General features: G+C 50.4%; 1 protein-coding gene across 4 annotated transcripts in view; it reads right to left on the bottom strand.

Moving 5' to 3' along the window:
* The window catches only part of KDM4B (lysine demethylase 4B), a 74,013-nt gene that overhangs the window by 46,713 nt on the left and 338 nt on the right, over positions 1-26,962 (bottom strand). For all 4 annotated transcript variants that reach the window (XM_041425020.1, XM_041425038.1, XM_041425029.1 and 1 more), the window contains exons 2-5: positions 16,142-16,292; positions 14,324-14,499; positions 12,693-12,807; positions 11,242-11,435 (exon numbers count right to left, since the gene is read on the bottom strand). In XM_041425020.1, the coding sequence (XP_041280954.1) occupies positions 11,242-11,435; positions 12,693-12,807; positions 14,324-14,499; positions 16,142-16,282 (626 nt within the window). In that variant the 5' untranslated portion in view covers positions 16,283-16,292. The remainder of the gene's footprint in view (positions 1-11,241; positions 11,436-12,692; positions 12,808-14,323; positions 14,500-16,141; positions 16,293-26,962) is intronic.

The following is a 26,962-nucleotide window of genomic DNA, read 5'->3' as shown; positions in this document are numbered from 1 at the left end:
CCCAGGTGCTCCCAGCCCTGGCCTTGGCACTGCCAGGGATCCAGGGACAGCCTCAGCTGCTCTGGGCACCTGTGCCAGGCCTGCCCACCCTGCCAGGGAGGAATTCCTTCCCAACATGAGTTTAACTGGACAGTCCCCTCTCCATCCTTAACACAGAGAGAGGTCTGTCCTATTTGCCATCACAGGATATCATTAATAGAGTAATTTTCTTGGTGTTTTGTTTATTCCCCTGGAATGGGGCTTGATGGATGTGGATAATTATCAGACTATAAAAGCCAGTAAATGTGCTATTTTCTATCGCTCTAAATCATCAAACAAATAAAGTGTGAAACAGCATTTCTGAATACAATTTTCCCCTCTAATGGTTTAGAATTATTATCAGGAACAATGAGAATAAATAAGCAAATGTCTTGTGAATTAAGAATTAAACAAGTGTGTCAGTAAAGGGAGCACTCAGGCCAGCCTGGGATGCAGGGACGCCCTTGGGGGCCACCAAGGAGTGATGTAAGAGGGAATTCACTGGGCAGCCTCCAGCACCAGGAGCTGCTCAGGGACCTCCCAGCCCCAGGTTCTCCCCTCCCTGCTGCCTCCTCAAAGGGACTCAAGCTCAGTTTTGGCTTCCAGTGGCCAAAAACCTAAAACTTCATCCACAGCAAAGGCCTGCTCACAGCTGTCTTCTGCTTGTTTAAGAGGAATTTTTCTCACCTGAAGCCACCCCTACCTTTGGCAGAGGACCAGACCATCCTGTCCCTTCCCCAAAGCCTTCAAGACCTTTTCCCACTCCAGCTGTCACTCCCAGAGTTTTTGCCAGTTACACCTTGTTCCACACCTCATTTACACTCTCTTGCACCAACACAGAGCAATTAAGCAGTGATTAGTTCACAAATCCCACACCCCGCTCTCGGGGAGGTTCAACCACAAGACTGGAAATGTCACTTCAGTGCCATTCCTGGGAGAAGGTAAGAAACTCAATTTCACAGTGTCTGCACAAGGTCTGCCCAAGCAGGCCCCACACAGTTTAACACACCACAATTATGGAATGAGGAACAGGAACAGAACGGGAGCAGCACATTTCAAATGCCCAGGCCAACGTGTCGAGCTGGGGTGAGTTATCTGTCTTCAAAGCAGATTTAATTGTGCCAAGAACAGTGACCCTTTAAGATTCAAATGCCAACCTGCTCTCAGCCAGGACAGGCAGAATGAAAAGCTGCTGTTTCAGTCTCTGTAAGGCAAAGGGTGCCCATAAACCCAGAATCTGAACCCTGACCTTCAACATCTGCACCCCCATGGCAGCAGCAAAGCCTCCAAAGAAAACCCCTTGGTCCATCAGGAATATTTATCACCAACAGAAGCATTAAGAACCAGCATTGGCACAAGGGTGGTCCCTCCCTGCAAAGTTCACATCCTGCTCCTGAGGCCTCATTTTTCTACAAGGTAAAACATTAAACAACATCTCCTCACTGTGTCAGAGCACAGCTCAGGATACAAGTGGGGGTTTCCATGCTAGAATCTCCCAGAATATCCTGAGCTGGAAGGGACACACAGGAATCCTGCTGTGCAACACTATTTTCAAGCTGTTTTGCCTGTATGAGAAAAGAAAAAAGGTATTTCAACAAGAAGAACAGGTTGCTCCTTTGCTGGTAGCACTGTCACCTCCCTTCCATGGTCACCTCTCTTTTCTTCCCCTTTACCCTCCTCCATAATTCACCTCCCTTCATCCCTCTCTCCCAACAGATTGTTAAAATACTGAAATATCAGCTCCCTTTCTTCTTCTCCTCATCAAATCTGAGGCTGGCCCACGCTGAATGGGCTGGAAATCTCCCACTTCCCTTCCCAAGACCCTGGTTAGGAAAGGAGAATCCCTGGCCTCCCTCCCATCAGCACTGCAAACCCTCCCTGGAGATAAGATCACACCGGGAGCAGAGAGCTCCTCGTTCCAGGAGAGAGCCTTTATCAGGGCCTGCAGCTTTATCTGGAGTGGATCACTTCCCACGAATTCAGGATCTTTAACCAGCAGCGTCAATGATTTCAACTAACGACATTTTTACTGAATACACCCAGAGTGAGAGATAAACACAGAGGTGGGGAGTATCAGCTCCTAAAGCCACAATTAGGAGCAAACAGGTAATGACAGGACCAAATGACAAGCCCAACCACCTGCCTCCCTCAGCTGCTCAATGCAGCCCCTGGGCAAGCAGCACAGGCAGAAAATCAGAGCAAACCTGCTCAGAAGGGCCTGGGCACACCAAAGACACCCAGCACTCACCCACAGCCCCATCTCACTGCACACAATCCCTGTCCACACACAGAACCTCCTCATTATCCACAACATGAACAAATGGCAGCGATTTTGCTGCCAACAGAACAGCAGGGTGAAAAACTTCCTCCTTCCCCAAAGAAACTGAAGGCAAACTCCCCGTTTGTTTTCCAGTAAGGATGGGCAGAATATCTCAGGTTACTCTGAAGCTGGGATCAAATCCCTGGAGATTGAGCATTGGAAGATTTGAGTCAAGCCTAACTTGTGCCAATCATGCACTTCTGACAGACTCTCCAACCCTCAGAGTTGCCTTGAGCTAGAAATAGGATTAAAGAGCCATTAGTTTCAAGAAGTGACATTAGACAGGAGCTTTTTAAAATTCTGATTTTAAAGCAATATGAATTTTCAAGAGGTACAACTGAGCTCCAAGATTAGCACACTGGGCTACTTTCACTGTGACTCACTAACCCCGACCCAACGAACACAAAGAGATTTTTCCAGAACTCCAAATGCAATTTTCAAATACATTTTTTTTTTTAAAGCAGAGAATTTCATGTGAACAACCATCTGCTCTTGGAAGGGCTCTCAGTGCCCCAGTCCAGTCAGCTCCACAGCACAAGTGCCAGGCACAAAGCACAAAATTGCAGAGCACATTGGAGTCTCTCCCTCCACGTGTAAAAATAACCCACAGCCTGCCTCTGCCTGCAGTGAATGAGCAGCATGAAGGAGCCATTTTACTGAGAAAAGGTGTTTGGGGAAAAACATTATGAAGTCATTTACTCATTCAGTTTAGCCAAGAAGATAATTAGTACACAACTCAACAGAGATGAATGACTACAATATTCATCCCCTTGCCATTCCCCGTTATTTGTTTGGAAGAACCTGTTCACATCAGATTTATTTCCCTAAACTGGCAATCAGATTATTAATTACTGGTTGTTTTTGTAGTGGATACCATACAAATGGAAAGAAAAGCAAAGATTATGCTTCAAAGCGCCTGTATTCTAAAATAATAGCTCATTTCAGGTCCAGAAGCAAGGAGAAGAAAGGTAACCAGGGGAGATCAGAGCTATCTGTGCCTTGCACCAAGTGACCTGCCTCCCTCACCGGGCACAGCAACACGTATTCCTGAAAAAAACTGGGCAATTGCCTCCAGCAGAACAAAAGAAATTTGCTCACGAATAATGAAGGATATTCTGAGATGAGGAAACCCCTTGTGCTAGAGGTGCAATGCCTCTACACACACACTCTCTTCTTTTCTGAGGAGAAAAAATCCAGCATTCCAAAGGTTTCATGCTCCTCATCCATCAAACTGCACCGTTCCCAACTACAACTGCTTTGAAGTGAGAGCTGTGTTCTTGTCAGCATCAAAGCCACAAGTGTTGTAGCTGAGATTTGATAAAGATCACTGACACAGTTTGTAAAGTTTCCTTTATTTCTCCTGTTTGATCCCCTTTGTGCGGCTGACTGGGCAGCTGGAAATGAAGAGGCTGCAAACCCAGCACATTTATTCCTTGGGACATGAAGGGGTTAAGGAGTGCACAGCTCCCAGACAGCACCGAGTGCTATTTAAGTGCTGTCATTACTACGGGCTCCTCTTATTTTAAACCTCACTTGTGCTGCACTTGGCATCACCCCTCGACAATTTTCCCTGCTGAGTAAAGAGAAAAAAAATCCCCGCTGATTTCTGCCAACGTGTTAACAAAATGTGAATAAAGACAAAGCCCTGCAGCACCACTGCTGCTGCCTCCCAGCCTTCCCAAGCCCTGCTTCCAGCCCTGTGCCAGGCTGGACTCACTGTCCCACGGGGAGTCAGCTCAGGCTGAGGCATGAGATGGAGCATGGAAGCACAGCTCCCCCCTCCAGCCCCAGGGCTCTGCTCAGAAGCCTCTGTTATTAAACCAATCTGTGATCCTGTCAGACTGCCACAGATCTTCATTTCAAACCAGGCCTGAGCTCTGAGCAGACACTTCCAGAAGGCAGGAATGGGTTGGATCCAAGAGCTGCTCCTCTCAGTCCAGCAGGACACCCCAGGATGCTGCTGGGAGTGGGATGAGACCCCGGGTCAGCACCTTCTCCTGCTGGAATCATTCTGGAAAGTGCCAAGAGGAAGCACAGGTGGGAAGGGTCTGCTCTTTGCTGGGTCAGGTACAGTAACTCACAGATCAACCCCAGCCTCTGAGATTTCTATTTTCAACCACCGGAACAGGCTCAGTAAAGAGGGACATAAAATGCACAGACTGAAAAGTGAAATGGCAGCAAAGCACAAAACAATTCCATGCCTTTTGCAGCGGGTTTGGGTGAGAATAAAATCCAAAGAGGGCTCTGGAGGGGCAGCACAAACAGCAGAGAGCTGAGTGAAAGGGGTGCTGAGGCTGAGATCAATCCATCTGTGCCTCCTCAAGTCCCACAGCTGATTCCATCAATCCCAGAGGCTGGCTTGACCTCCATGGCATTTTCTCAGTTAGATGAGGGTGGATGAAGAAAGGCAATACTTGAGTCCTAACTCCCCAAATCCTGTGCCTCCTCTGCAGCAGAAAAATGACCTTTAAATAATCTGTCTACAACAGCCTAATGAAAGACCACAAAAACCTGAGTCTATTAAAAAGAGAAATCTCCACTATTCCAGTTGCAGCACCTGACTGGGAAGATAATCCAAGGCAGAGCTCATTCAGGCCCTGGACAACGTGGTGACCCCATGGGTTCTGACAGCAAACCAGCAGTGAGCACTGTCCCCCTCCTGAGGGACCCCCTCATCCTGCTCCCACAGCTCTCCAGGATGGGGAGCTGGGCTGGGAGTGCTGCTGTTGATTAACTAATGACTGCAGCCTTGCAGGGCTGGATTAATGACTCTGCTCTCAGTTATCAGGGAACTACAGGGGACACAGCTCTGCACCCCAGCTTATCCCTCCTGCCATGCACCTCCCAGCAAACCCACATGCACACAGTGCAGAAAGCCCATTCCAAAGCAGATTTCACCTTCATTTTAGAAAAGTCAGGAGAGTGAAAAGCTGTTCTGCCTGGCCATACTTTATCTCACTTTCCTTTTATCCCTTTTAATGAATATCCCTGTTCCTTTCTCTCTCCCTTTTATCAACAGAAAAGGGTCTTGCTCTGCCAAATCTGCCTGAGAGCAAATGGTGTTGCAGTTAATCTATAAATCAACCATCACCATAAATTCTGCTCTTTCTCCATCCAAAACAGCAGAGCTGTAAAACAGATTACATGGGACAGCAGAGGCAGGAAGGAAATCTGGGAGCTGTGAGGAGCTGCCACCACAGCCAAATGGCCTTCCCTGCTTCTCTTTTCTCCCCACTCCACCCAGAAAGCCTCCAAACCTCTGTTGCCAGGCCTGGAACACTTTTAGGAGCAAGGACACTTCACACACTTCCCATGGAAGATGATGCAGAATCTTCTCCTGAATTCCCTAACACCAAGAAACAGGAAAAGCAAAACTCAGAAAAATAAAAATTCTCAGTGTGGAGCACCAGCTCCCTCAAGGGCAACTCTCAGCTGTGATTCCAGTAATGCAGCCTAAGGAATTCTCAGCATCTCCAGGCTGCAAGGGCTGCTGAGAGCCCCACAGGCAGCACAGGCAGTGACACCAGACCCCTGCAGTGACTCCGGAGCCCTGAGGGGAGGCAATGCTGGAGGGACAATGGCCTGCCCTGCAGCCACAGCTCTGCACCCAACAGGATTCCCTGCAGGGGGATTACCAGAGCCCAGGGAACACCTGGGAGGGTGTGAAGGCAGGGGCAGGGATGGTGAGAGGGGTGAGGGGCAAATGAGCAGAGAGGCTGGCAGAGCTAAGCTCCATGGCTGCATTAGGACATTTTCCTCCTCCAAGGCAGTTTTCCAGGGATTAACATTTCCTGTCCTGAGGGGAGGACAGGACAAGAGTTCAGCCAAGAAAGCTGCAGCTCTTGCAGACCAGAGTGAGAAACAAAAGCAGGGAGATGCTCAGCACTCCAGATCTGCTGTTCAGAGGGGCTCTCAGCCAAGGCCTGAGAGGGCTCCTTGGAGCAGCCCTGCCAAGGGAGCAGCCAGTCCTGGCTGGAACCCCCCTCACAGGCTGTTAGGGAAGGTGAGCAGCACTGCCAGATACTGCAAATGCATTAAACTGTAGATGTTACAAGAGAGCCATGGAACCCCTGACTGGTTTGGCTTGGAAGGGACATTAAATCCCACCCAGTGCCCCCCCTGCCAGGGCAGGGACAGCTCCCACTGCCCCAGGTGCTCCCAGCCCTGCTCAGCCTGGCCTGGGCACTGCCAGGGATCAGGGGCAGCCACAAGGAGGATTTGCCCTCCCTGCCTGCTCCTTGACTGGATTGCCCCACGCAGGGAGCCTCGCTGGGCACCTGGAGGGAAGAAAGCAGAAATTCCAAAATATTTTAACCAACAAAGGTTAGGGGTAACTCCGTGGACTCTCAAGTTTGCAGTCCCCAGACTTTCACGGGACAGAATTCCAGAAGTGTTTCTGGGATGTAATTGTATCTGTGACCAGTGCTTCCAACTAATCACATTATTTTAAAGTTCCTTTGGTAATTTGTCCTTAATTCCACACAAACTGCTGTTCTGGCATAAAGTGTACTTTGTGATATCAAAGTCAAACAGATTAGGCATGATCCACTTCCAGCCAGGGAGTGTTTTGGAGAAGGGATGATATAACTTAAAAGCTAAAGCTGGCTCCCTGTTTTAATTAAAGGGGATTAAACATCCATCATGATAAGGGAAAAGGGACATTTTATAAAAATCAATTACCTTCCTCAGTGTCAGTCTGGTTTAACACCTGAGGTTTCTGGGAGAAGGGAGAGTGTAACATCCCACCAGCACTCAGGGAAGGTAAATCAAACACTGTTACTGTACAGCAAGATCACAAAATAGCCAAGAAAAATAACTGTATCACTCAGTCAGGTGGTACAAAACAAGATGTTACACTCCTGAAGTGTATCAGGCAAATTCACAGGACTCAGGTTCAAAGTTTCCTGCAGCACTTCCCCACAACAGGAAGCCTCCAGGTAGGGACTGCACAACTTTATGGAGATAAAAGGAAGCTGGTGGAGCACCTCAGTGTCTAAAAATATTCTGGAATTGCAGAAGCTGAGCCACATCCACTCCTCAATAAAATGCCATAATAACCATGAAGAATGAGGCCTGGCACTCAGCTTTGTTGCTTCTGTCATTATAAAATCAGTTTGTGCTTGCACCGTTTGACAATATGCTCAATTTTAGATCTCACACAGGAGTGTATGAGGTAATTATACACAATATGTATAATTGATACAGCAGAAATTCCCACCACCAGAGGTTGAATATGGGGCTGCAGAATTAAATACATTTCAGTTATTTCAAAAGTTTGAGACTGTGAAAAGGTGGCAATTAAATCCCTAATGCGAGAGGGACGTTTTACTGTAATTTGAGGGAAAAAAGCAAGTGAAAGGCCGGATCTGGCAGCTCCTGCCTGAGGGGCTTCACACGAGGTTACACAACTGGGAGCTGCCCACCCCTCCCGGGGTGCTGCCCCAGCTGTCAGACCGAATCTGCAGCAAGGGTGAGGAGCAGAGCCTGTGCCTGGACTGCACATCCCCAGGGAAAATCCCCCTGGAAGGGCTGAGGGGGGATGAACACCAACAGCCCTGCTTCAGCAACGGAGCTCAATAAACAAATTTAATCTACAGCACAGATAAATCACACCATGAGGCTGCCAACAGGCAAAGGGCTGTGTGCCATTACCCCTTGCCTTCCCTCATCCCTGGGTGAGCTCCCACTGCCCTGCTGCCTCTCCTGGGCTCAGGAGCTCTGCAGTGCTTCCATCCCAGGGCCCCCGAGTGCTGCAGCCAGGGCAGAGCCAGCCGGGGGGGCTGGCACCTCTGCAGTGACAGGGACACTCACAGCCTTGTCACAGCAGGCAGATGCTCTGCAGCCTGCACAGAGAAGCCACTTTCAGCTGATGAAGCCACACATGGACTTTACCTGCAATCCCAACAGGCCCAGGACAACTCTTTGGTAGGGGGGAAAACACAAAATGGCCAAGACAGAAATGAGAGACACGAAATGCTCAGTAATGATCCCCCTGCCCCAGGAGAACAATTCCTCTGCCACCCAGAGATGCTTCTTTGTGGTCCAAACTTTCCACCCAGAGCTCTCTGAGAAGGAATTTCAGCTTTCCCACAGCTCTGCCTTGAGCAGGGAGTGCAGGAGCTGGGCCTGGACAGTCTGGGAAGGGAAGGCTGAGAGAGGATCCCAGCAATCCACACCAGCACCTCATCAGTCCATGCAAACACCCCTAAGGTGGCAGGGGATGGTGCCCACCCCAACCTGAGGAAGGATTTCTTTCCATGGAGGGTGGCAGAGCTCTGGGCCAGCTGCCCATGGAGCCTCCCCAAACCCACCTGGACATATTCCTGTGTCACCTGCTCCAGGTGACCCCACCTTGGCATGGGTTGGACTGGGGGGTCCCCAGAGGTCCCTTCCAACCCAAACAATTCTGGGATTCTGTGAAACAAACACAGATTTTTCCTAAAACCCACTCAAAGGTGTATGAGGGAAGCAGCTCCTCTCTCCCCTTCCCTGCAGAAGGCAGCAGGGCTGGTGGCTCCTCACCCCTCCTACAGCCTGGACAGAAGCACCCCCAGATAATTTATGGGAGACATGAAGAAAGAGTTATGGTTTTTAACGAGCAATTTTGAGGCAGATACTACCAATATACAGAGTCCTTGGTTCCACTGAATAAATATCTCTGACAGCCAAACAATAACTCTGCCTCTTATTTTAGAGCTCAACCCCAAACTGGTAGACTTTGTAACTCTCCACACTCCTGCTATTCCCTGAGGTGCTTCCAAGATGATCACTGTCAGAGTCAGAGTCTATAAAAAGGATGAAGGAAGCTGGGAAATTTCCACAGAGGTGGTGCCAGCAAAACAGAACGAACATTTCAGCCATCTCTGAGCAAAGCCAGGCTGCAGCCCTGGAATTCCAGCAGTGCAGTCCAAGAGCTCCCCCAGCTGAGCTCTGGGACAGCTGCAGTCACTGCCAGAACAGCTCAGGTACCTGGAAAGTTCCAGATCTGCTCCAAGGGGATTCAGTCACCCTCTGCAGCCAGTGCTTGTTCAGAGAAGAGCTGGAGAACCCTTAAGAGGAGCTGCCGTGGTGCAGAACAAGGAGTGCCTTGGGAAGTGGCAAACGCCTGCCTGATGCTCCAGGGACGAGCAGGGAGGCCCTCCCAAACCTGCAGTGGCATCCTGCCACAACCCAGCCCATCCTGGGTCACCCTCTGTCACCAGCCATGGAAACTCCACTGAAAGGGAAAAGCTCCTGCTGCAAACATGGCCTGTCTTCAAAACCCTCACTTTAGAGAAGCAGTGACTCCCACAAACACAGGATGGCTAGAGAAGGGATGGAACAACCCAACCCAAAGCTCAGGCCAGCTTCTGCCACCCCTCCTGGAGCAGCCCAGGCCTGCTGGGACTGTGCTGGGGTCCCTGAGCTCCTGCTGGGGTCCCTGAGCTCCTGCTGGGACTGTGCTGGGGTCCCTGAGCTCCTGCTGGGGTCCCTGAGCTCCTGCTGGACTGTGCTGGGGTCCCTGAGCTCCATGGGCAAAGGGGATGAGGAGCTTCCCATGGGCTGTGGCACCATCTGCTGGAGATGGCACCAGGAAAATGTGTTGGAATTAAGGGATTCTGGAGGAGGAACTGACAGGATCCAAACTGCATCATATTCCGAGCTGGAAAGCCACAGGATCATCTGTCCAAGCCCTGGCCCTGCACAGACACCCCAACAATCCCACCCTGTCCCAGAGCAGTGTCCAGACACTCCTGGAGCTCTGGCAGCCCTGGGGCTGGGACCATTCCCTGGGCAGTGCCTCTGGGGGAAGAACCTTTCCCTGGGATCAGTCACACCCCAGGCACAATCCAGAACCACATTTCTGGAGCTCCACCCTGTTTACCAGAGGTATCACAAGAGATTCTGCAAAATCCTCCTGCATCTGCCTGGGACAGCGAGCCCAAGGACCAGGAATGCTGGGAAACAGATTTCATGACGCGTTGGAAGGATTTTAAAAATTCCCATTCGTGTTCCAGAGAGACAGCCCCTCCCTCCACCCCTTCCCAGGCCTGGAAAAGAGCACTGGAGCCATTCATTTACAGCCCCCTGGCTCCTGGGGGCTTTTATGTGCCACAGGCACCAAGAGCCAGAGCCCCCTGGGAGCCGTAGCCCTGAGAGGTGGGAGGACCTCGTCTGCCACTGCCAGGGCACGGTGACAGCAGAGCCTCCCTGTGACATTTCTGCTCCAATTTGCACGCAAATGTCAATATTTATTAGTCACATCAAGATCTTCAGCAAAGCTCCCCTGGGCTGCCGAGTCTCTGCACTTATACTTTTAAATTGATTTAAAAAGAAGCATATTGGCTCTTGGTAACTTATTCCAGACTCCCTACATTCTTTATTTCATCCTTAACTCTCTACTGTTTTTGTGGGAAGTTATTTCCAAGGAGTCTATGCATCAACAGTGTTGAGAAATGCTTTACCATCACGCCAAAAAATGACCATGGAAAAGTAACCTTTTCACTTAACTTGTCCCTGGAGCTGTGAACATATTTATGTATTTAAATAATGGAAATCTGAAAGTAACAGATGTTTCCTGCCTAGAGCACAGAGCAAGAACAACAGTGCTCCACTATTACAGTGCCTCTGGAGCATCCACACATTCCCATCCCCATTTGCTCTCCTGTGCATTAGTTTGCAAAAATCCCCAAGTGCTGAAATCTGGTTTTAATCGTGATGTCAACAAGTCTCCCTAATCCTGCTGCAAGTCAGGAATTAGGCCTCTGAGCAAGCCAGCATGAAAGAAAGTGAAATTGCTTTTAAATGTAAACTAGGAGGGAAGAGGAGAGAAAAAATGGGAATTGAGAGATCAGGTAAACCTGATGGAATTGGGCAGAGCTGGGGAAAGGGTGTTCCAGTGGTGTCCAAGAGCCCTCACTCACCAGGATTTGGGCTCCCCAAAATGCAAGTAGTTGATGCTGTAGAGATCCATGTCCTCTGTGTGCCAAGCAAAAGTTGTCTTCCACATCCCAAAGTAGAGGTAGGGAGTGTTCACACCCTCGATGATGATGCCACACTCGTGCTCCACCATGTCCAGGAGGGTGTTCAGGTTGCCAATGTTCCACTCATCCACGTCCTGGAACAGAAATGGTTTGTACTGGTTTGTACTGGGAGAGCCAGCCCTCAGCTCCCTGCAGAGCCTCAGGGGGCAGGTGCTGGTATCACCTGCATTAGCTGGACACTCTCTGCTTCCAGGAAGGTTTCTTTGGTGCTCCTCTCTGACCACGGGCAGGAGGGAGCTCCAGCACCCTGAAGAGGCTCCTGCACTGTGCAACACCCCAGCAGTAATTAACTATCCTGGTAATGAACACTCAGGGTAAAGCACACTCCTCTCAGATGTTCTTCCCCTGATCAGAAACACCCCAGGGTGAAAAAGGGGCAGAACCTTCTGCCTCAGCTCAGAGCTTCAGGTGAAAACAGGAAAGCACCTGAGAACAGCTGTGCTGCTCCTGGCTGTGTCCCACCCTGATCCCAGCAGGAAAGGAGGGGATTCTCCCACCCAAGCACCAAATCCCCTGCACCCCTGAGATGTGCATGGCTCTGAGCAGCTCAGATATCTCTGCTTACTCTAATTAATCCATATTAAACCACACTGATAATAAAAAGACACTTGTACATTCACACACAATCAGACAACACTCCAAAGAAGGCCACTTCCCACTCAAAAGAAAACTACAGAGGAAGAGATTTAAATTATCTGCCTAAAAAGAGTAAGAAGAGAGAAACATTTATCATTTACAGAATTACTTGAAGCAGAGGATGAAATTTTACCATGGAAAAGCTTAAACAATTTGAATTGTAAAATAATTCAGTGTGCAGGTGCATTGTATCCTAATGGAGCTGCCTACAAGGAAAAGATCCAAATGCAAATAATTTAAAATCCAAAAGTAAATAATTTAAAATCCAAATGCAAATTATTTATATTAAGAATCAAAAAATATTTTTGATGAAGCACCATTTCCTTGAAATGCTGTTTTTTTCTTGATTCTAAGGGGCTTCAGCAGGAATCTCCATTTCATTCCCTTAAAAAAGAAACAAAACCCAAGGTATAGACAATTTTTTTGCTACAGTCTGCAAAAGAATTTCTTTAAATCACACTTTTCCTCATTTTTCTACTAAAAGTCAGCTTTCACAGCTTCCACTGACCATTACTCCGAATTTCAGGGGAAGTTTAGTCCCACTTTTGCAAAGAGGGGACAAACACAAAGGTATTGGGGTTTTTTTAGGGTGGCTACATCAATGAAATCCTGAATTACTGCTCCTCAACGAGAAAAGTGCAATAAGGAAGTCAGGTCCGTGTCTGAAATAAATAAAGGAGAAGCTCTGCACTTACTGCATCGTAGAGGGAGCCGCTGATGTCAGCCCCATAAATGGGAGACACGAAGGTGAGGTTCTTCCAGTACTTGCGCTCCAGGTCCTCGAAGTCCTGGTGCCGAGGGGTGCAGTACCTGCCAGGGACACAGGGGGGTCAGGAGCCCTGGCAGCAGCCAGCACAGCAGCTCTGAGGCTGCATTTCACCTTCAGTTCACAGAAATGCAGCCTTCTCCTCGGGGCAGGCTGACTGACAGGACATGCAGCACCACATCCCCACCCCACGGAAACGTGAGCTGAGGTTATCCCACAGCTCTCAGGTGCCAGGAAAGCTCCAAAGCTGCTTATCCTGGAATGGTTTGAGCTCCAAAGCTGGTTATCCTGGAATGGGTTGAGCTCCAAAGCTGGTTGTCCTGGAATGGTTTGAGCTCCAAAGCTGCTTATCCTGGAATGGTTTGAGCTCCAAAGCTGGTTATCCTGGAATGGTTTGAGCTCCAAAGCTGGTTATCCTGGAATGGTTTGAGCTCCAAAGCTGGTTATCCTGGAATGGGTTGGCTTGGAACGGAACTTAAATCCCACCCAGTGCCACCCCTGCCATGGCAGGGACACCTTCCACTGTCCCAGCCTGGCCTTGGGCACTGCCAGGGATCCAGGGGCAGCCCCAGCTGCTCTGGGCACCTGTGCAGGGTCTCACACCCTCCCAGGGAGGAATTCCTTCCAATATCCTACCTCAATCCACCCTCCTTCAGCTTAAAGCCACGACTGCATAAACTCAGTCCTGATTAAAACTCTGCAGAGCTGCAGACTCTGGAAGCAGGATGAGACTGCAGCTGGCACACCCCAGCTGACTGAAGTGCCCTGCAGAGTCCCCGGGCACTCTGCAAGACACCGTGCCACCAGCATCAGCCCAAGCACCCCAAGGTGTTTGGATTTCTACCCCAGCCATGGAACATCTTCTCCAGAAGAGCCTAGAGATCCTCTTTTGGTCCCAAGCCATTCTTTTCAGGAAGATCCTCAGCCAAATACCAACCTTGAATAATCCTTCTACACCAACTGTCAGAAACAGATCCCAGATATACCGACACCCACCAAGCCACAAACGTGTTTGAGACTCAAGGAAAAGCAGTTTCCCCCAAAATGCCTCACATTTAACGTGGCTGCATTTTCTTGTCAGCTAGTTTCTGGGAAGAAAAGCTTCCCAGGAGCTGCCCTGTTGCCACATTTCTCTTCACAGAGAAAAGCAAGGCCCAATTATTCCCAAGAATATTTCTGTGTTTCATGTTCTCTGAACATCCGGGAAAGAAAATACAGTTCTTATCTTGTTTGCTGCGCCTGTGTTGTGCCAAAGCAGAATGCAATATGGATTGTTTATCCAGAGTGGGGATGTTTTGTTCCCTTGGCCTGTCAGGGCCAGGAGAGTGAGTGTGTGTGTGTGTGTGTGCGTGTGTGTGTGTGTTGGACTGTCATGGACAGTCACGAGAGAATCAGAGAGGAGAGCAGCTCTGTGCAGTTGTGAGCAAGGCTGAGTGCAGGGCAGGTTCAGTTCAGACAGGATGTGTAACAGAGCATAATAAAGCAATGACTTGTCCCCCTGCTGTCCCCGGAGCCCTGCCCACCCTCTGTGCCCCCCGTGCCCAGCCCTGCAGCACGCACTTCTCGCTGTTGGCCAGGCGCCGGTACTCGCCCACGCTCATGGGCTTCTTCTGGATGTTGTACTGGGTGAAGAGCCCCGACTGGCCCGTGACCACCTGCTGGATGGGCGCCGGGATCACCATGTCGTCGATGTCGTCGTACGTGCGCCGCGGCTTCCACTCCTTGGGGGGGATCACCTGTGCCCCAAGAAAACAAAGGGCTTTTGTGGGCTAATGCACAAAGACCTCCTGCACCTGCATATTAAGTTGTTTGTCCTAGAGCCAGTTCTCATAAGCCCTAGAAAAACACTTAATACACCCAAGGATAGCTCAGCTACACTTTGGGGGCATAAAATAAGCAGGATGGCTTCTGCTGTGGTGTTAGAAACAAAAAAGGTTTAATAAAGGCAAAATAACAAACAGAAAAACTCGAGCCAGGTACAGAGGTCTGCCCTGGTAGAAACACTTCACACAAAAGCCTCTCTTCTCCTTTGTTCTGTTCTTTTCTACTTGATTGATCAGGCGGGACTTTTTGGCTTCTATCCAATTAGGTGTTCTCTGGTGTTTGGTGAAGTCCCTGAGGCCCTATGAGGTGGCTTTCCACCTAACAGTTGAGAGAAGCTTCTGGGCTTCTTTCCTTTTTTGGGGGACAAAGGTTAGTTTTTGCCACTCTGTCATTAGGGGGCGCATTCCTACACCTGCATCGGTTTTTCTGTTTGTTATTCTGCCTTTTGTTAAAGCTTTTTGTTTCCAGCACTGCAGCAGAAGCCGTCCTGCTGGTTTTTATGCCTCCAAGGGTAGCTGAGCTATCTTGGGTGTGTTATAGACCCCCAAGATCTTATGAGACCTGGCCCAAGGAAACTCATATACCAATCCCCTGCAACAGGGTCAGCAAAAACATGGAACTGCTACAGACCCTGGAGCTCGGGGTTTGGTGGGCACAAGGGGCTCCACTTCCCCTACAGGGCTCTGAAGTGCAGCTGCAAGAGACACAAAACTGACCTGGAACGCTCAGATTAATCCTACAAGTAATTTCTTTACAATATCTGGAAGTCACCAACAAGCTCTATTAAAATAATCTCCCTAGCAGAGTCCTGGAAGGTAATTGCTTGTACACTTGAGTGGACAAGGAAACATTCCACGGAGAGCTCTTCATCAATAGCTAGCTCTCTTTAGAGCAGCAATAAACCCAGTAATTGACCTGTGTTTTAGAAGAAATAAGAATTATTTCATGCCTAACAGCTTTATTTCTCCACTGTGCTTTATTAAGGCCAGCTAAACACCACTCCTAACAAGTCCTTGTCAGAGCAAATGATCCCATCAGCCTGTGCTGACATGGCCACAGAAATGCCCCTTCTAATCACTTAGTCCTGGAGTTTCCCAAGCAGTTCTGTGTCAGGCACTGGAACTTAGAAGCTTCACATGGAAAGTTCTCATCACCAGAGGGTGTGGGCACTGCCAGGCTCCCCAGGGAATGGTCCCAGCCCTGAGGCTGCCCTCAGGGGTGCCCAGGGTGGGACTGTTGGGGCCAGGGGCTGCACTGGATGATCCTGTGGGTCCCTCCCAACTCAGGACATTCCTCTCCTTTCCTCCCTCCGTAACCAAACCAGAGATTCCAGGTACAGTGCTCCAAAAGGCACACTGTGCTCAGCTCCAGGGACACAAACAAGATCTTGGGCCCTCGGAAGGCAGCTCCAGCCCCTGAGCAGCCTTTAACTCAAGCCAGCCCTTCACCTACCTTGGCCAGCCCAGCCCCTCACCCTGGCCAGCCCCTCACCCCGGCCAGCCCAGCCCTCACCCTGGCCATCCCAGCCCTCACCTTGGCCAGCCCAGCCCTCACCTTGGCCAGCCCAGCCCGGTGGGCCCCCTGGGACTCCATGAAGGCGATGAACCTGCCGAAGTCGCGGAACTCGTCCAGCGAGGGCCGGAAGGTCATGATCTTGCAGCCAGGGTTCTGCGGGCTCGGGTGTTCCGACCCCATAGCTCCAGTCCTGCAGGGGCACACGGGAAGGGAAGGGGCACAAAAGACTCTGCTTAAAACCTCTGTTTAACTCCCAGCTCCAGGCAGCTCCACAGAAAGCCTGGGGAGATTTTTCATTTCCTCCTTCTACTCCTGCAAGGGGGGTTTGTGAAAGTACCCTCTAACAGGACAGGAGGAGCTCCCCACCAAAAACCCACTCAGTCAGGAACTCCTGACCCCAGGATCACCCGAGAGCTCGGAAGGGGCTAAATATAGAGCAGGGCTGAACATCTGCCCCTGCTCACCACAGAAAGTGGTGCCTCATCAGGACCCTGCCACAAAAATAACAGCTTCTCAGCACCTTCAGCTGGCAGTGTGCAGAGCTTGCCACCCCATGAGCTTTCCACCAAAATGCTTCACCAGTTTCTGTTTAGGTTCAAACCCAACAGCTATCCCCAATCTGGGGTTTTTTCATGTGCTAGACTGCACTAAAAATTATATAATTTTGGGGTTTTTTTTTATGTAGCTTCATTATACTTTGCAATGTATTGTACAATTGCATAATTCCAAAACATCCCAAACAAACTCTCAAACCATTCAGGATGAAACCACAGTTTTAAAATAGACTTTTTTTAAGGTAATGCTGGAAATCTGTAAGGGAAATAAAAGGTTTCAGTGGCGTTTCAGCTGCAAGTATCCCCACGAAGGAGTTCTCCATGCCAGGAGCTGCAGCAGCTCCACACCCCGAGTGCTCACGAGATGGCAGTGCTGGGCTGTGGAGGATGAACTGCAGGAAAACGGCTCCTGCCAGACTTTCACATGCAAAAAAAGCACTTAAAGTGTGTTTAAACCGATTTCAAAGCAGCCAAGAAGTATTGCAGACGCTCCTGGAAGTACCCGTGGTGTTAGGAAAACACAAAACGAAGCAGGGAGTGCTCCCAGATCTGTGTTTGAACGGGTGAGTGTGGCACAGCCAGGGCTCCCAGCTCCTGGAATTCAAGCCAGCTAAAGTGGGCACATCCCACACCCAGGGCACCAAGGTTTCATTTTAACTGGATAAAACTTTTCATTTCAAAGGCACATGAACAGTTCTGAGTGAAATTTTAGAAGCCAGAAAACATCAGAAGTTTACACAGTAACTTAGAAGTTTACACAGCAACTTTTATGCACATTTGTTTCAAAACAAGGATCTGCAAGTCTTATGTCCTTCCCCAAGGAGTCTTTAAAGGAGTTTTATGCATAAAATCACAGCTTCTCACAGGCAGAAAAGCCCTTCCCAAGCCAGGAGCCAGAGATGCAGAACCCAATCCAGAAGAAAATCAAATGATGAATCCCAGTATTGCAGGAAATCCCAGAGCAAAACCAATTGAGGGAGAAAAATACCACTTCACCCCCTTCACCCCAAGACACTCCCCATCTCCAACAGGAATCGCTGCAGTTTGGAAACAAAAGGGCCATTTAACCAAGCCCTCCATCTTCAGGGTGGCCCTGCCCAAGGAGATTCCCAAACAAGGAACAAAAATTGCCTTCTGAGAACAAAAACTGCAGTTTTGGGGTCAGCACTGGAGGAGAAGCAGCAGATTGATCCGTGCCCACGGGAAGGCTTTCCTACACAAACATTCTGCAGGAACACGGGGAGGAAATCCCTGGGATGAGCCAGGGGAGCCGGGCAGCCATCTGCCAGAGCTTTGCCCCAACCCCCCAGGAACACAGGGCTGGGCTGGAGGGAGAGGGGCTGTGGCAGTGAGAGCACCCCAAAGGCTGGCACAGCCCCCCGGGAATGGTGGGGCTGCTCTGGAGCAGCTCTGGCAGTGCCACGGCCGGGGGAGCCCGCCAGGATCCCGGCAGGAGCTGGCTCACAGTGAATTCCGTCCTGAGCAGGAGCCCTGCCAGCACCATCTGCTCCTGAGAGGCTCCTGCAGCTCTACCCACAACCGGGGCCAAAACAAACAGGCAGAGCCAGGCTCCAGCCCATCCTTCCCTCAAGATTCTCTCACAAAATTCCAATTTTCCAAAATTCCAATTTTCAGTCAATAAACTCAGAGCAAAGAGTGAAAATATATGCTCCGGTAAGGAAGGGAGATCAAAAACGACTTCATGCGAAGTTTAATCAATTAATTAAAGGATAAAACTACTTCCTGCAAAGCTTAATTAATTAATTAAAAGGTTTACTGCCTCAGTACAAGCAGCATCACGTGGCACTCTGGAATTCTTTAGTCCAGAGACAGCAAAACACGAGATTTTTCCATGTGCAGTCCCACCTAAAGAGCATTTCAGCACTCACCCTAGATAATGTACATTTAGCTAATCAAACTAATTAAGCCATTACAATAAAATGGCCACAGAGCTCATGGGAAGGGGGAACGAGGTCCATGACCTCAGGGAGATGTGGGAGCTTCCCCCAAGGAGCTGGGAACACCAGGCCCAGGGAAAGCTGGGGGAGAAGAGAACTTCCTTCCCAAGCTCTTCCCACGTGGCAGCACTGAAGTTTTGGAAGTGCCAGGAGCCGTGGCCAGCTCTGTCCCAGCTCCTGGGATCACACAGGACACACAGCCAAGGCAGCAGGACAGGGCTGCAGCTCCATCTGGGGTTTTCAGGTTCCAGAGCAGACTCTGAGTGTTGTGAGAACGCTGAGAGCCCCTCCCAGCCCCTTCTGCAGGGCTGCAGGCGAGGGCCAGACAGAACAAACCCTTCTCTCCATACTGAGAAGGAGGATTCTGCACTCAGAGCCCCCATCAGCTCCTGAAAAGAACAGTGAAGGTATTTTTCTCAGCTGGATACATTCTGTTTCTTTGTGGGAGAGTAACAACCTGAAATATTATGAAAACCTTCTAATTTTCAGCCATTGTGAGGAAGCACAAAAACTTGTCTCCAGAGGGACGATCTCGGTGCACACAAAGAACTGAGTTTTCATTTCAATGACTTTTACATGAGACTTTTCCCTTCCAAAACTGATGTGACTGAAGACACTTTTGTGACTGAAAGCCTGCAGCTGTTGACTGAAGCCTTTGTAGAGAGGAGAAAAAGGCCAGGACACCCAGCTGAGATCAGTGATCGAGCTTGCTGCAGCACTGACAGGACTGGGAATCCTTCCTCCAGAGAAGGTTTGGGATTTCTGAGCAGCTCCACTGCTGATCTCTGCAGGGCCAGTAATGCCAGCTCACTGGCCTGGGTGACAGAACAGTGCCTGCTGTGGGACAAACGTGGCTTCAGGCAGCAGCCCTGGGGCCCACCCTGTGCCCAGTGCCAGGCCAGGGACACCACTGGGAGTGCCAGCACCCACCTGGCAGCACTGAGGGCACAGCAGCACCACAAAACCCTTCTGAAATTGCTAAACAAAGTTAATGCTCAGTTTGACCACAACGGGAGTTCCTCGGAGACCTCTGGAGAAGGCTGCAGGTGTCAGGGTAGAGCTGTGCCCAGGTGATGGGGACCCTGCTGCCCTGGGACAGCTCCAGCTGCAACAAGCCCACCCCTGACCCCACAGCACCCCGAGGATTTCCCTGGGGCTGTGCTGGAAAGGGCTAGAAAAACACATGGAAAGGGCTAAAAAGACATATGGAAAGGGGTAAAGACACATGGAAAGGGCTGGAAAGACACATGGAAAGGCTAAAGACACATGGAAAGGGCTAAAAAGGCACATGGAAAGGGCTGGAAAGACACATGGAAAGGGCTGGAAAGGCCCGTGGAAACGCTGCCAGCCCCAGCAGAGCACACAGGTGGGCTCACAGGAGGTGGGCACAGACTGGCAGCACGCCCTGCTCAGGGAGCAGAACCCCACACCTGAATTCCAGGGGATGAACCGAGCTCCAGCTGGTTTGTCCTGGAGGGGCTCAGCCCTGCCCCTGGCTGCTGTCCCTCTGCTGTGCCAGGGGATGAGCTGGCATGGCTCTGCTCCAGGGCTGGGCACTGCCAGGGCAATGGGCACAGCCCCCCAGTGCCAGACACCTGCCACAAAATGCCACCAACAAAATGCAGATTTCAGGCGTGCCTGGATGAGTTTCTCCTGCCTCACTCAGTGTCTGAGGCATCTCCCCAGCACTAATGAGAGCCCTGCTCGTGAAGAACTCCTTTAAACTTGCTCTTTACTCACTATTTAACTACTGAGTCTTGCACACAAATATTAATGGAAACCTCATGTGTTTATCTGACATGGCATTTTTAGATGAATGAGGCTGCAACACAAAGGACAGATTCTTCTATTTCCATCCACTTCCCTTCCCTCAAAGCCAACAAATTACTCTGATTTCCATCAATTCTCACGGATCAGGCTCTAGCCAAAGTCTCTTTGCAGAACCACACACAAACTTCTGCAAGACATCAGCTCTGTGTGCAAAGCAGACTACTAAAAGCTATATGTATTTACATATATATTAAAACTACAATGGTTATGTGGTGTAAGGATATCTGAGACAACTTTCCTCCTTTCCCCTCTATTCCCAGGAATCAGATTCCAGCACTTAGACAAACAAAATGTAATTTTTTAAGTTTGAAGTCTGCAGTTGCTCAGCCCAGTTTTAAGCAACTGTACAATTACAGCAAGGATTTAAACTAACACCTTCCCCCCCAAAGCTGTGCCAGGGGATGAGCTGGCATGGCTCTGCTCCAGGGCTGGGCACTGCCAGGGCAATGGGCACAGCCCCCCAGTGCCAGACACCTGCCACAAAATGCCACCAACAAAATGCAGATTTCAGGCGTGCCTGGATGAGTTTCTCCTGCCTCACTCAGTGTCTGAGGCATCTCCCCAGCACTAATGAGAGCCCTGCTCGTGAAGAACTCCTTTAAACTTGCTCTTTACTCACTATTTAACTACTGAGTCCTGCACACAAATATTAATGGAAACCTCATGTGTTTATCTGACATGGCATTTTTAGATGAATGAGGCTGCAACACAAAGGACAGATTCTTCTATTTCCATCCACTTCCCTTCCCTCAAAGCCAACAAATTACTCTGATTTCCATCAATTCTCACGGATCAGGCTCTAGCCAAAGTCTCTTTGCAGAACCACACACAAACTTCTGCAAGACATCAGCTCTGTGTGCAAAGCAGACTACTAAAAGCTATATGTATTTACATATATATTAAAACTACAATGGTTATGTGGTGTAAGGATATCTGAGACAACTTTCCTCCTTTCCCCTCTATTCCCAGGAATCAGATTCCAGCACTTAGACAAACAAAATGTAATTTTTTAAGTTTGAAGTTTGCAGTTGCTCAGCCCAGTTTTAAGCAACTGTACAATTACAGCAAGGATTTAAACTAACACCTTTCCCCCCCAAATATTTATATATTCAATTAATGCCATTTTTAACATTCAAATTGCTTTGAGTTTTGTATATCCTCCATAAAGGCCAAGTAAACACAACAGAGGAAATATCTGGGAAAGAGGAACAGAGACAAATTCCCATCCAGCACAGGGATGAAGATTCACAGTGCTTGGGATTTGACAAACTGAGAGTTATTTTCTATGAAATTTTGCACTCCACAAAACTCCTCCACAATTCCAGATCCTCCTGTACTTGAAATCAAGCAGCATATGCAGCTCATTAAGGGAAAATAAAATTTTCCCCCAAAACACCCTCTTTGCTGTAGAAGTGCACAGTTACTCACACATTTCTCTAACAAAATTATTTAGTCACAAACAGTATTTAAAAGGAAAAAAAAAAAAAAAAGTGGTTACATTTAAGAGCAATAAATCTGGATGACTTTAAAACAGTTTATTATTGCCTGAGGCAAGGTAGTTAACATGTAATGGTTATTTCTGACCAAATCCAGATCAGGACCTCAAAAACTCAGAAGTGTGTCTGCAGAGACAAGATAAACTCACCCTAACCCCACAGAAATCAGTTCAGGAAGCACTGCTGAGCCCAGCCTTCCCAAGGGCTGCAGGGGCCCCAGTCTGCTGCATGGCACGAGCTCTCTCTGCTGCATTTGTTATCCTCACTGCATGCACTGCAAGGCTTCAGCAGCCTTTCCAAAACAACTTAAACATTATAAACGGCACTTCATATGGACTGAGCTGCTGAATCTAACAGGAATTCCAATTTTAGCCCATGGCACCTCAGTCCAGGGCAGCAGCACTGCAGAAGTTAGAATAAAGCATCCACAGTGTTTATTCCTGCAGGAAAGGACATCAGAGACCTTGCAGAGCAAGCAGGAGCCTCGACTGCTGCAGTGCTTGGGCCAAAAGGTGATTCCTGCATCAGATAACCCTCAACAAGGATCAGCTCCCAGTTTTCCTTCCACAACCCTGCCAGAACAGAAAGCCTGCAGTTCCCAGCAACTTGCTCCACTTCTCTAAGCTCCTTCAGGTTTTGATAACAAAACCCCTCAACAAGCGGGGCAGTGGAGGAGGTTTTAACCATCCTGCCCGTTTTTAACCATCCTGCCCGTTTTCAGATGTACAAAAGGAAGCCCTGGGCTGGTTTTGTGCCCGAGGCAATGCCCGGGCTGGGTGTGACACACTGACCCAGTTCCAGCTGCCAGCACATCCCAGCAATCCTGGAGCTCGGGCAGAGGAGCAGCGAGCCTGGCACTGCCTGCAGAACTGCAGCTCACCTGGCCAGGTACCCCCAGGAACCCCAGGAACCCCCAGGAACCTCAGCCCAGCACTGCCTGCAGAACTGCAGCTCACCTGGCCAGGTACCCCCAGGAACCCCCAGGTACCCCCAGGTACCCCCAGGAACCTCATTCCCCCCAGGCTTCCCCCAGCTCGCAGCCATTTCACACCTTTCAGCCAAACCTGCAACTCGAGGAGTGACAATTCAGAGCCTAAATTAAACCCAGAGCTTCAAGGTGAAATGAGACAATTTGGATCTCTCCCAGCTCGGTTCCATCCCGGTCTCTCTGGAAGCTGCAGCTCCAAACTTGACACACCCCTCCCAGGCAAAGCTGTGCTGCTTGTTCTGCCAGCAGACCTGAGATCAAATATGGGAACTTCATAAAAACTCCTTATCTGCACCAAAACCCCACCAAAGGCCTCTCCACTGCCCTGGGGTGTATCCAAAATTGTGAAGGAATATCAGAAAAACTCAGAAATCACCTCAGCCCCCCACCAACTTCCAACATTCACTTCTTGGGCCATGTTCAAAAGCAGGATTTCTAACAGATTTAGGGACAAAAGGCCAATCCTGTATTCTCTAAGGATCTGGGAACTGTGGATTGTTCACGAGCCTTACAAACATAAAGATAATGAAGCTTCAGGTCACTTCTGCCATGAGTGAGGCACACCCAGACCAAGGAAGGGCAGAATGCAAATGTGCTCTCCTGTGTAACCAGAGCATGACTGAGGAGCTGCCTCATTTATAAAGGAGAGTGACTGACCCTATGAAAATATAAATGAAAATAAGTGCCTTAATTAAGCCATGGTAGCAAATGGCTCTACCCCTAAGTTGTGACAAGACAGAACATATTTGGTCCAGAACAAAGGTTAAAAAGAGAAAATCTTATTAAGCAACAATCAGGTTAGCGGAGAACATTGAAAAAGGAAAAACACCTTTCCTATCCCACAGTGATAAGTCATTAATAACCCCAGGCTGTGAGAAATGACAGGATTTCTGCCAAATTCTGCAGTGCTCCAGGATTTCAGTTGCTACTGCAAACGGACAAACCCTCTTGAATTCTTTACCAGATGACAAATAATTATTTCCAGCAGCGCCCGTGCAGCCCCGGAGGATCCCAGTGGCATCCAAACCCATTAAGCAAATCCCTCACTTGTGGTGGCATATTTAGCTGTCATCCATCTTTGCTATTAACAGATGCTCCAGCGAAGGAACGTGGAGCAGCAGAGGCTCTGCAAACCCTTCCCCACAGCACACCCTGAGCCCTGGATGAGTCAGGAAGGGGAAATCCACCAGCCCCGAGTCCTCCTGACCGCCCAGAATTAATTAAGGAACACCAAGATTCTCCTGGCTGCCAAGAGCCTTCCCTCCCCGGCTGCCTGGGTGGCTCAGCCTGCAGCTCACAACGATTATTTCTGCTCTCAGGTGGATTGCCTGCTCTCAAAAATGAGATTTAAACCTGCAAGGTGAATCAGAGCCCCCTGATGCTGACACTGTTTGCTGTAGTGCAGCTGGACATCCCAGGAGGAAATAAAACACAGCCCTGCATAAATGTGAAATCCCCAGAGCTCCTTCCAGCAGGGCTGGCCAGACTGGTTTGCCCAACTCACATCAAATTTCTTATGATCTTTCATATGGAAATAGCTCCGAGTTTTCAGGAGCTGTCTGTATTTTGGGTGATCTGAAACCTGCAGAGCTGTGGATGAGAGGAGCTGAGGCCAGCTCCCAGTGAGAGCAGCACTGTCCCCACAGCTCGGGGGAGCAGCTGAGCACCTCCCTCGACCAGCAGCCAGGGTTGTCTACAGGACATGGGTGGGATTCTCCCCGAAAGAGAATTGTGCTCTTGACTTCCCATCAAAAGCTGCTGAAACCTCTCATTTATTTTTATTTATAAAAGCCCACGTTCATCCTAAAGCCAAACTTGGAACGTGACACCTGTGTTCCTTGGGTCTTCACCAGTGTTCTGACTTACTGACAAAACTGACTCCTTCCATATATTTTATATAAATATATTTTATGTCCTTTTGTATATCTATTACATATCTCATACATCATGTTCATATACAGGACCATGTCTATTCTGGTCCCACTGGGCCACTCAAGGCAATTACCTCTTTCCAATCAGCATAAACAGAACAATCCACCACGGAGTGTTAGACAGAATTTTCCTGTCCAAAGATGTTCCAGGGAATGTTTCATCCATGAACATCAGCTCTGCAACAAGGAATCACTTTGTATCCACCTACATCTCCTTTGCATGGGAGGAACTGCTGCCTCTCACGAGGCAGGAACAGCCGTGGATTCCTCCAGGATCCCTCCAGGATTCCTCCAGGACTCCTCCAGGATTCCTCCAGGATTCCTCCTGGATTCCTCCTGGCACTGCAGGAGTTGGTCAGCCCGCCCCAACTTCCTCCTCTTGTCACAGGGAAGCCCAAGAATTGGGAACTTGCTGTCACAGAGCAATTACTGGGTGCTCCAACAGTTACTTGATGCAATTGCTGCAATGTAACTGTAAGTTTGAGACTCTAGGCTGAAGGTTTCCCTGACTCTGTGAATTTCAGTGAAACAGGAAAAGGAAAGTGATGAGAAAAAAGCAAAAGTTCCCAGGAAATAAGCGATGCTGTGGGTGAAATGCTACCAGGTTTCAGATGGACAGAGCTCCTTAAAATTAACTCTTTTTGGTTAAAGGAAACTTAGTTTTGGGAGGGTCATGCTTGCTGTAGCACGGATTTACAGTGGCCCGGCACAAATGCAGTGTCCCAGGGCAGAGCAGCAGCAGCACAGCCCCTGTGAGAGCCCAGCCCTGCAGCAGCTTCATCACAGCACCGAGGAGCAGGGATCAAACTGAACCGGCCTGGTGGCTTCACTCCTCACAACAGAGGGGTCCAAAGCTGCCTCTCTGCAACACCCCTGGCTCCTGAACAGCCTCAAGCCAAGAGCTCCAGGAAAGCCAAGAACCACCTTTGGGTGAATCCCAGAACGTCCCGAACTGGGAGGGACCCACAGGAGAACCCAGTGCAGCCCCCGGCGCTGCAGAGACCCCCAGAATCCCACCCTGGGCACCCCTGGAGCTCTGACATGCCCTGGGCAGCCTGGGCAGTGCCAGCACCATGGGGAAGAACCCTTCCCCGAGCTCCATCCAAGCCCGGCACACTCCAGCCCTGCCTGGGCTCCTGTCCCCCCTGCAGACCCCCTTGAAGGGTTTCCTGAAGGCTTCCCCCTTCCAGCGCATCCCCTCCACCTCCTGCTGCTGCCAACACGAGCAGCTGGAACCGGGGCAGGCTCCGAGCGAGCCTGGGCACACAAACCCCGCAGCTCCCGGGGCTGTGCCCGCTCCCCGGGCCGGGACACCGGGGCTGTGCCCGCTCCCGGGACTGTGCCCGCTCCCCGGGCCGGGACACCGGGCTGTGCCCGCTCCAGGGGCCAGGACACCGGGCCGTGCCGGTCCCCTCAGGCCGGTCACACCGGGCCGTGCCGGTCCCCTCACGCCGGTCACACCGGGCCGTGCCGGTCCCCTCACGCCGGTCACACCGGGCCGTGCCGGTCCCCTCACGCCGGTCACACCGGGCCGTGCCGGTCCCCTCACGCCGGTCACACCGGGCCGTGCCGGTCCCCTCACGCCGGTCACACCGGGGCTCTGCGGGTCCCCTCAGACCGGTCACACCGGGCTGGGCCGGTCCCCTCAGGCCGGTCACACCGGGCTGTGCCGGTCCCCTCACGCCGGTCACACGCACACAGGCACAAGCACCACAGGAATTCAGAGGAACGGAAGGGAAGCGCCTGGGCTGGGCCCCAGACTCTGACAGGCTCCGGAGGAGGAAAGCACGGATAAAACACTCGAACCCGGCCGCTGTCACGTTCCTGCCCCCGGTTTTCCCCGCACGGAGCGCCCGCACCCAATCACGGAGCCGGCGGCAGCTCCTGCTCGCCCCAGCCCCGGCCCCGCGCCGAACCCCGGAATAAATCGCCATTCGTGCCCGTTTGTGGCCCAAACCCCGCGGGGAGCTCCGGGGCACCGGGACCCCCGGGTGCCACCCACACAAAGCGCGGCGGGGCCGGCGGCGGGCCCTGCGGGGAGGCCGCGCGGGGGCCGCGGGCCCGGAAGGGAGCGGCAGCGCCGGGGCCGCGCCGGGAGCGGCG

Source organism: Onychostruthus taczanowskii, unplaced genomic scaffold (genome assembly GCF_017590055.1).
Source record: "Onychostruthus taczanowskii isolate IOZ18803 unplaced genomic scaffold, ASM1759005v1 scaffold112, whole genome shotgun sequence".
Taxonomy (NCBI): domain Eukaryota; kingdom Metazoa; phylum Chordata; class Aves; order Passeriformes; family Passeridae; genus Onychostruthus; species Onychostruthus taczanowskii.
The sequence above is the reverse complement of the archived record's forward strand: the minus strand, read 5'-3'. Positions and strand labels throughout refer to the sequence as shown.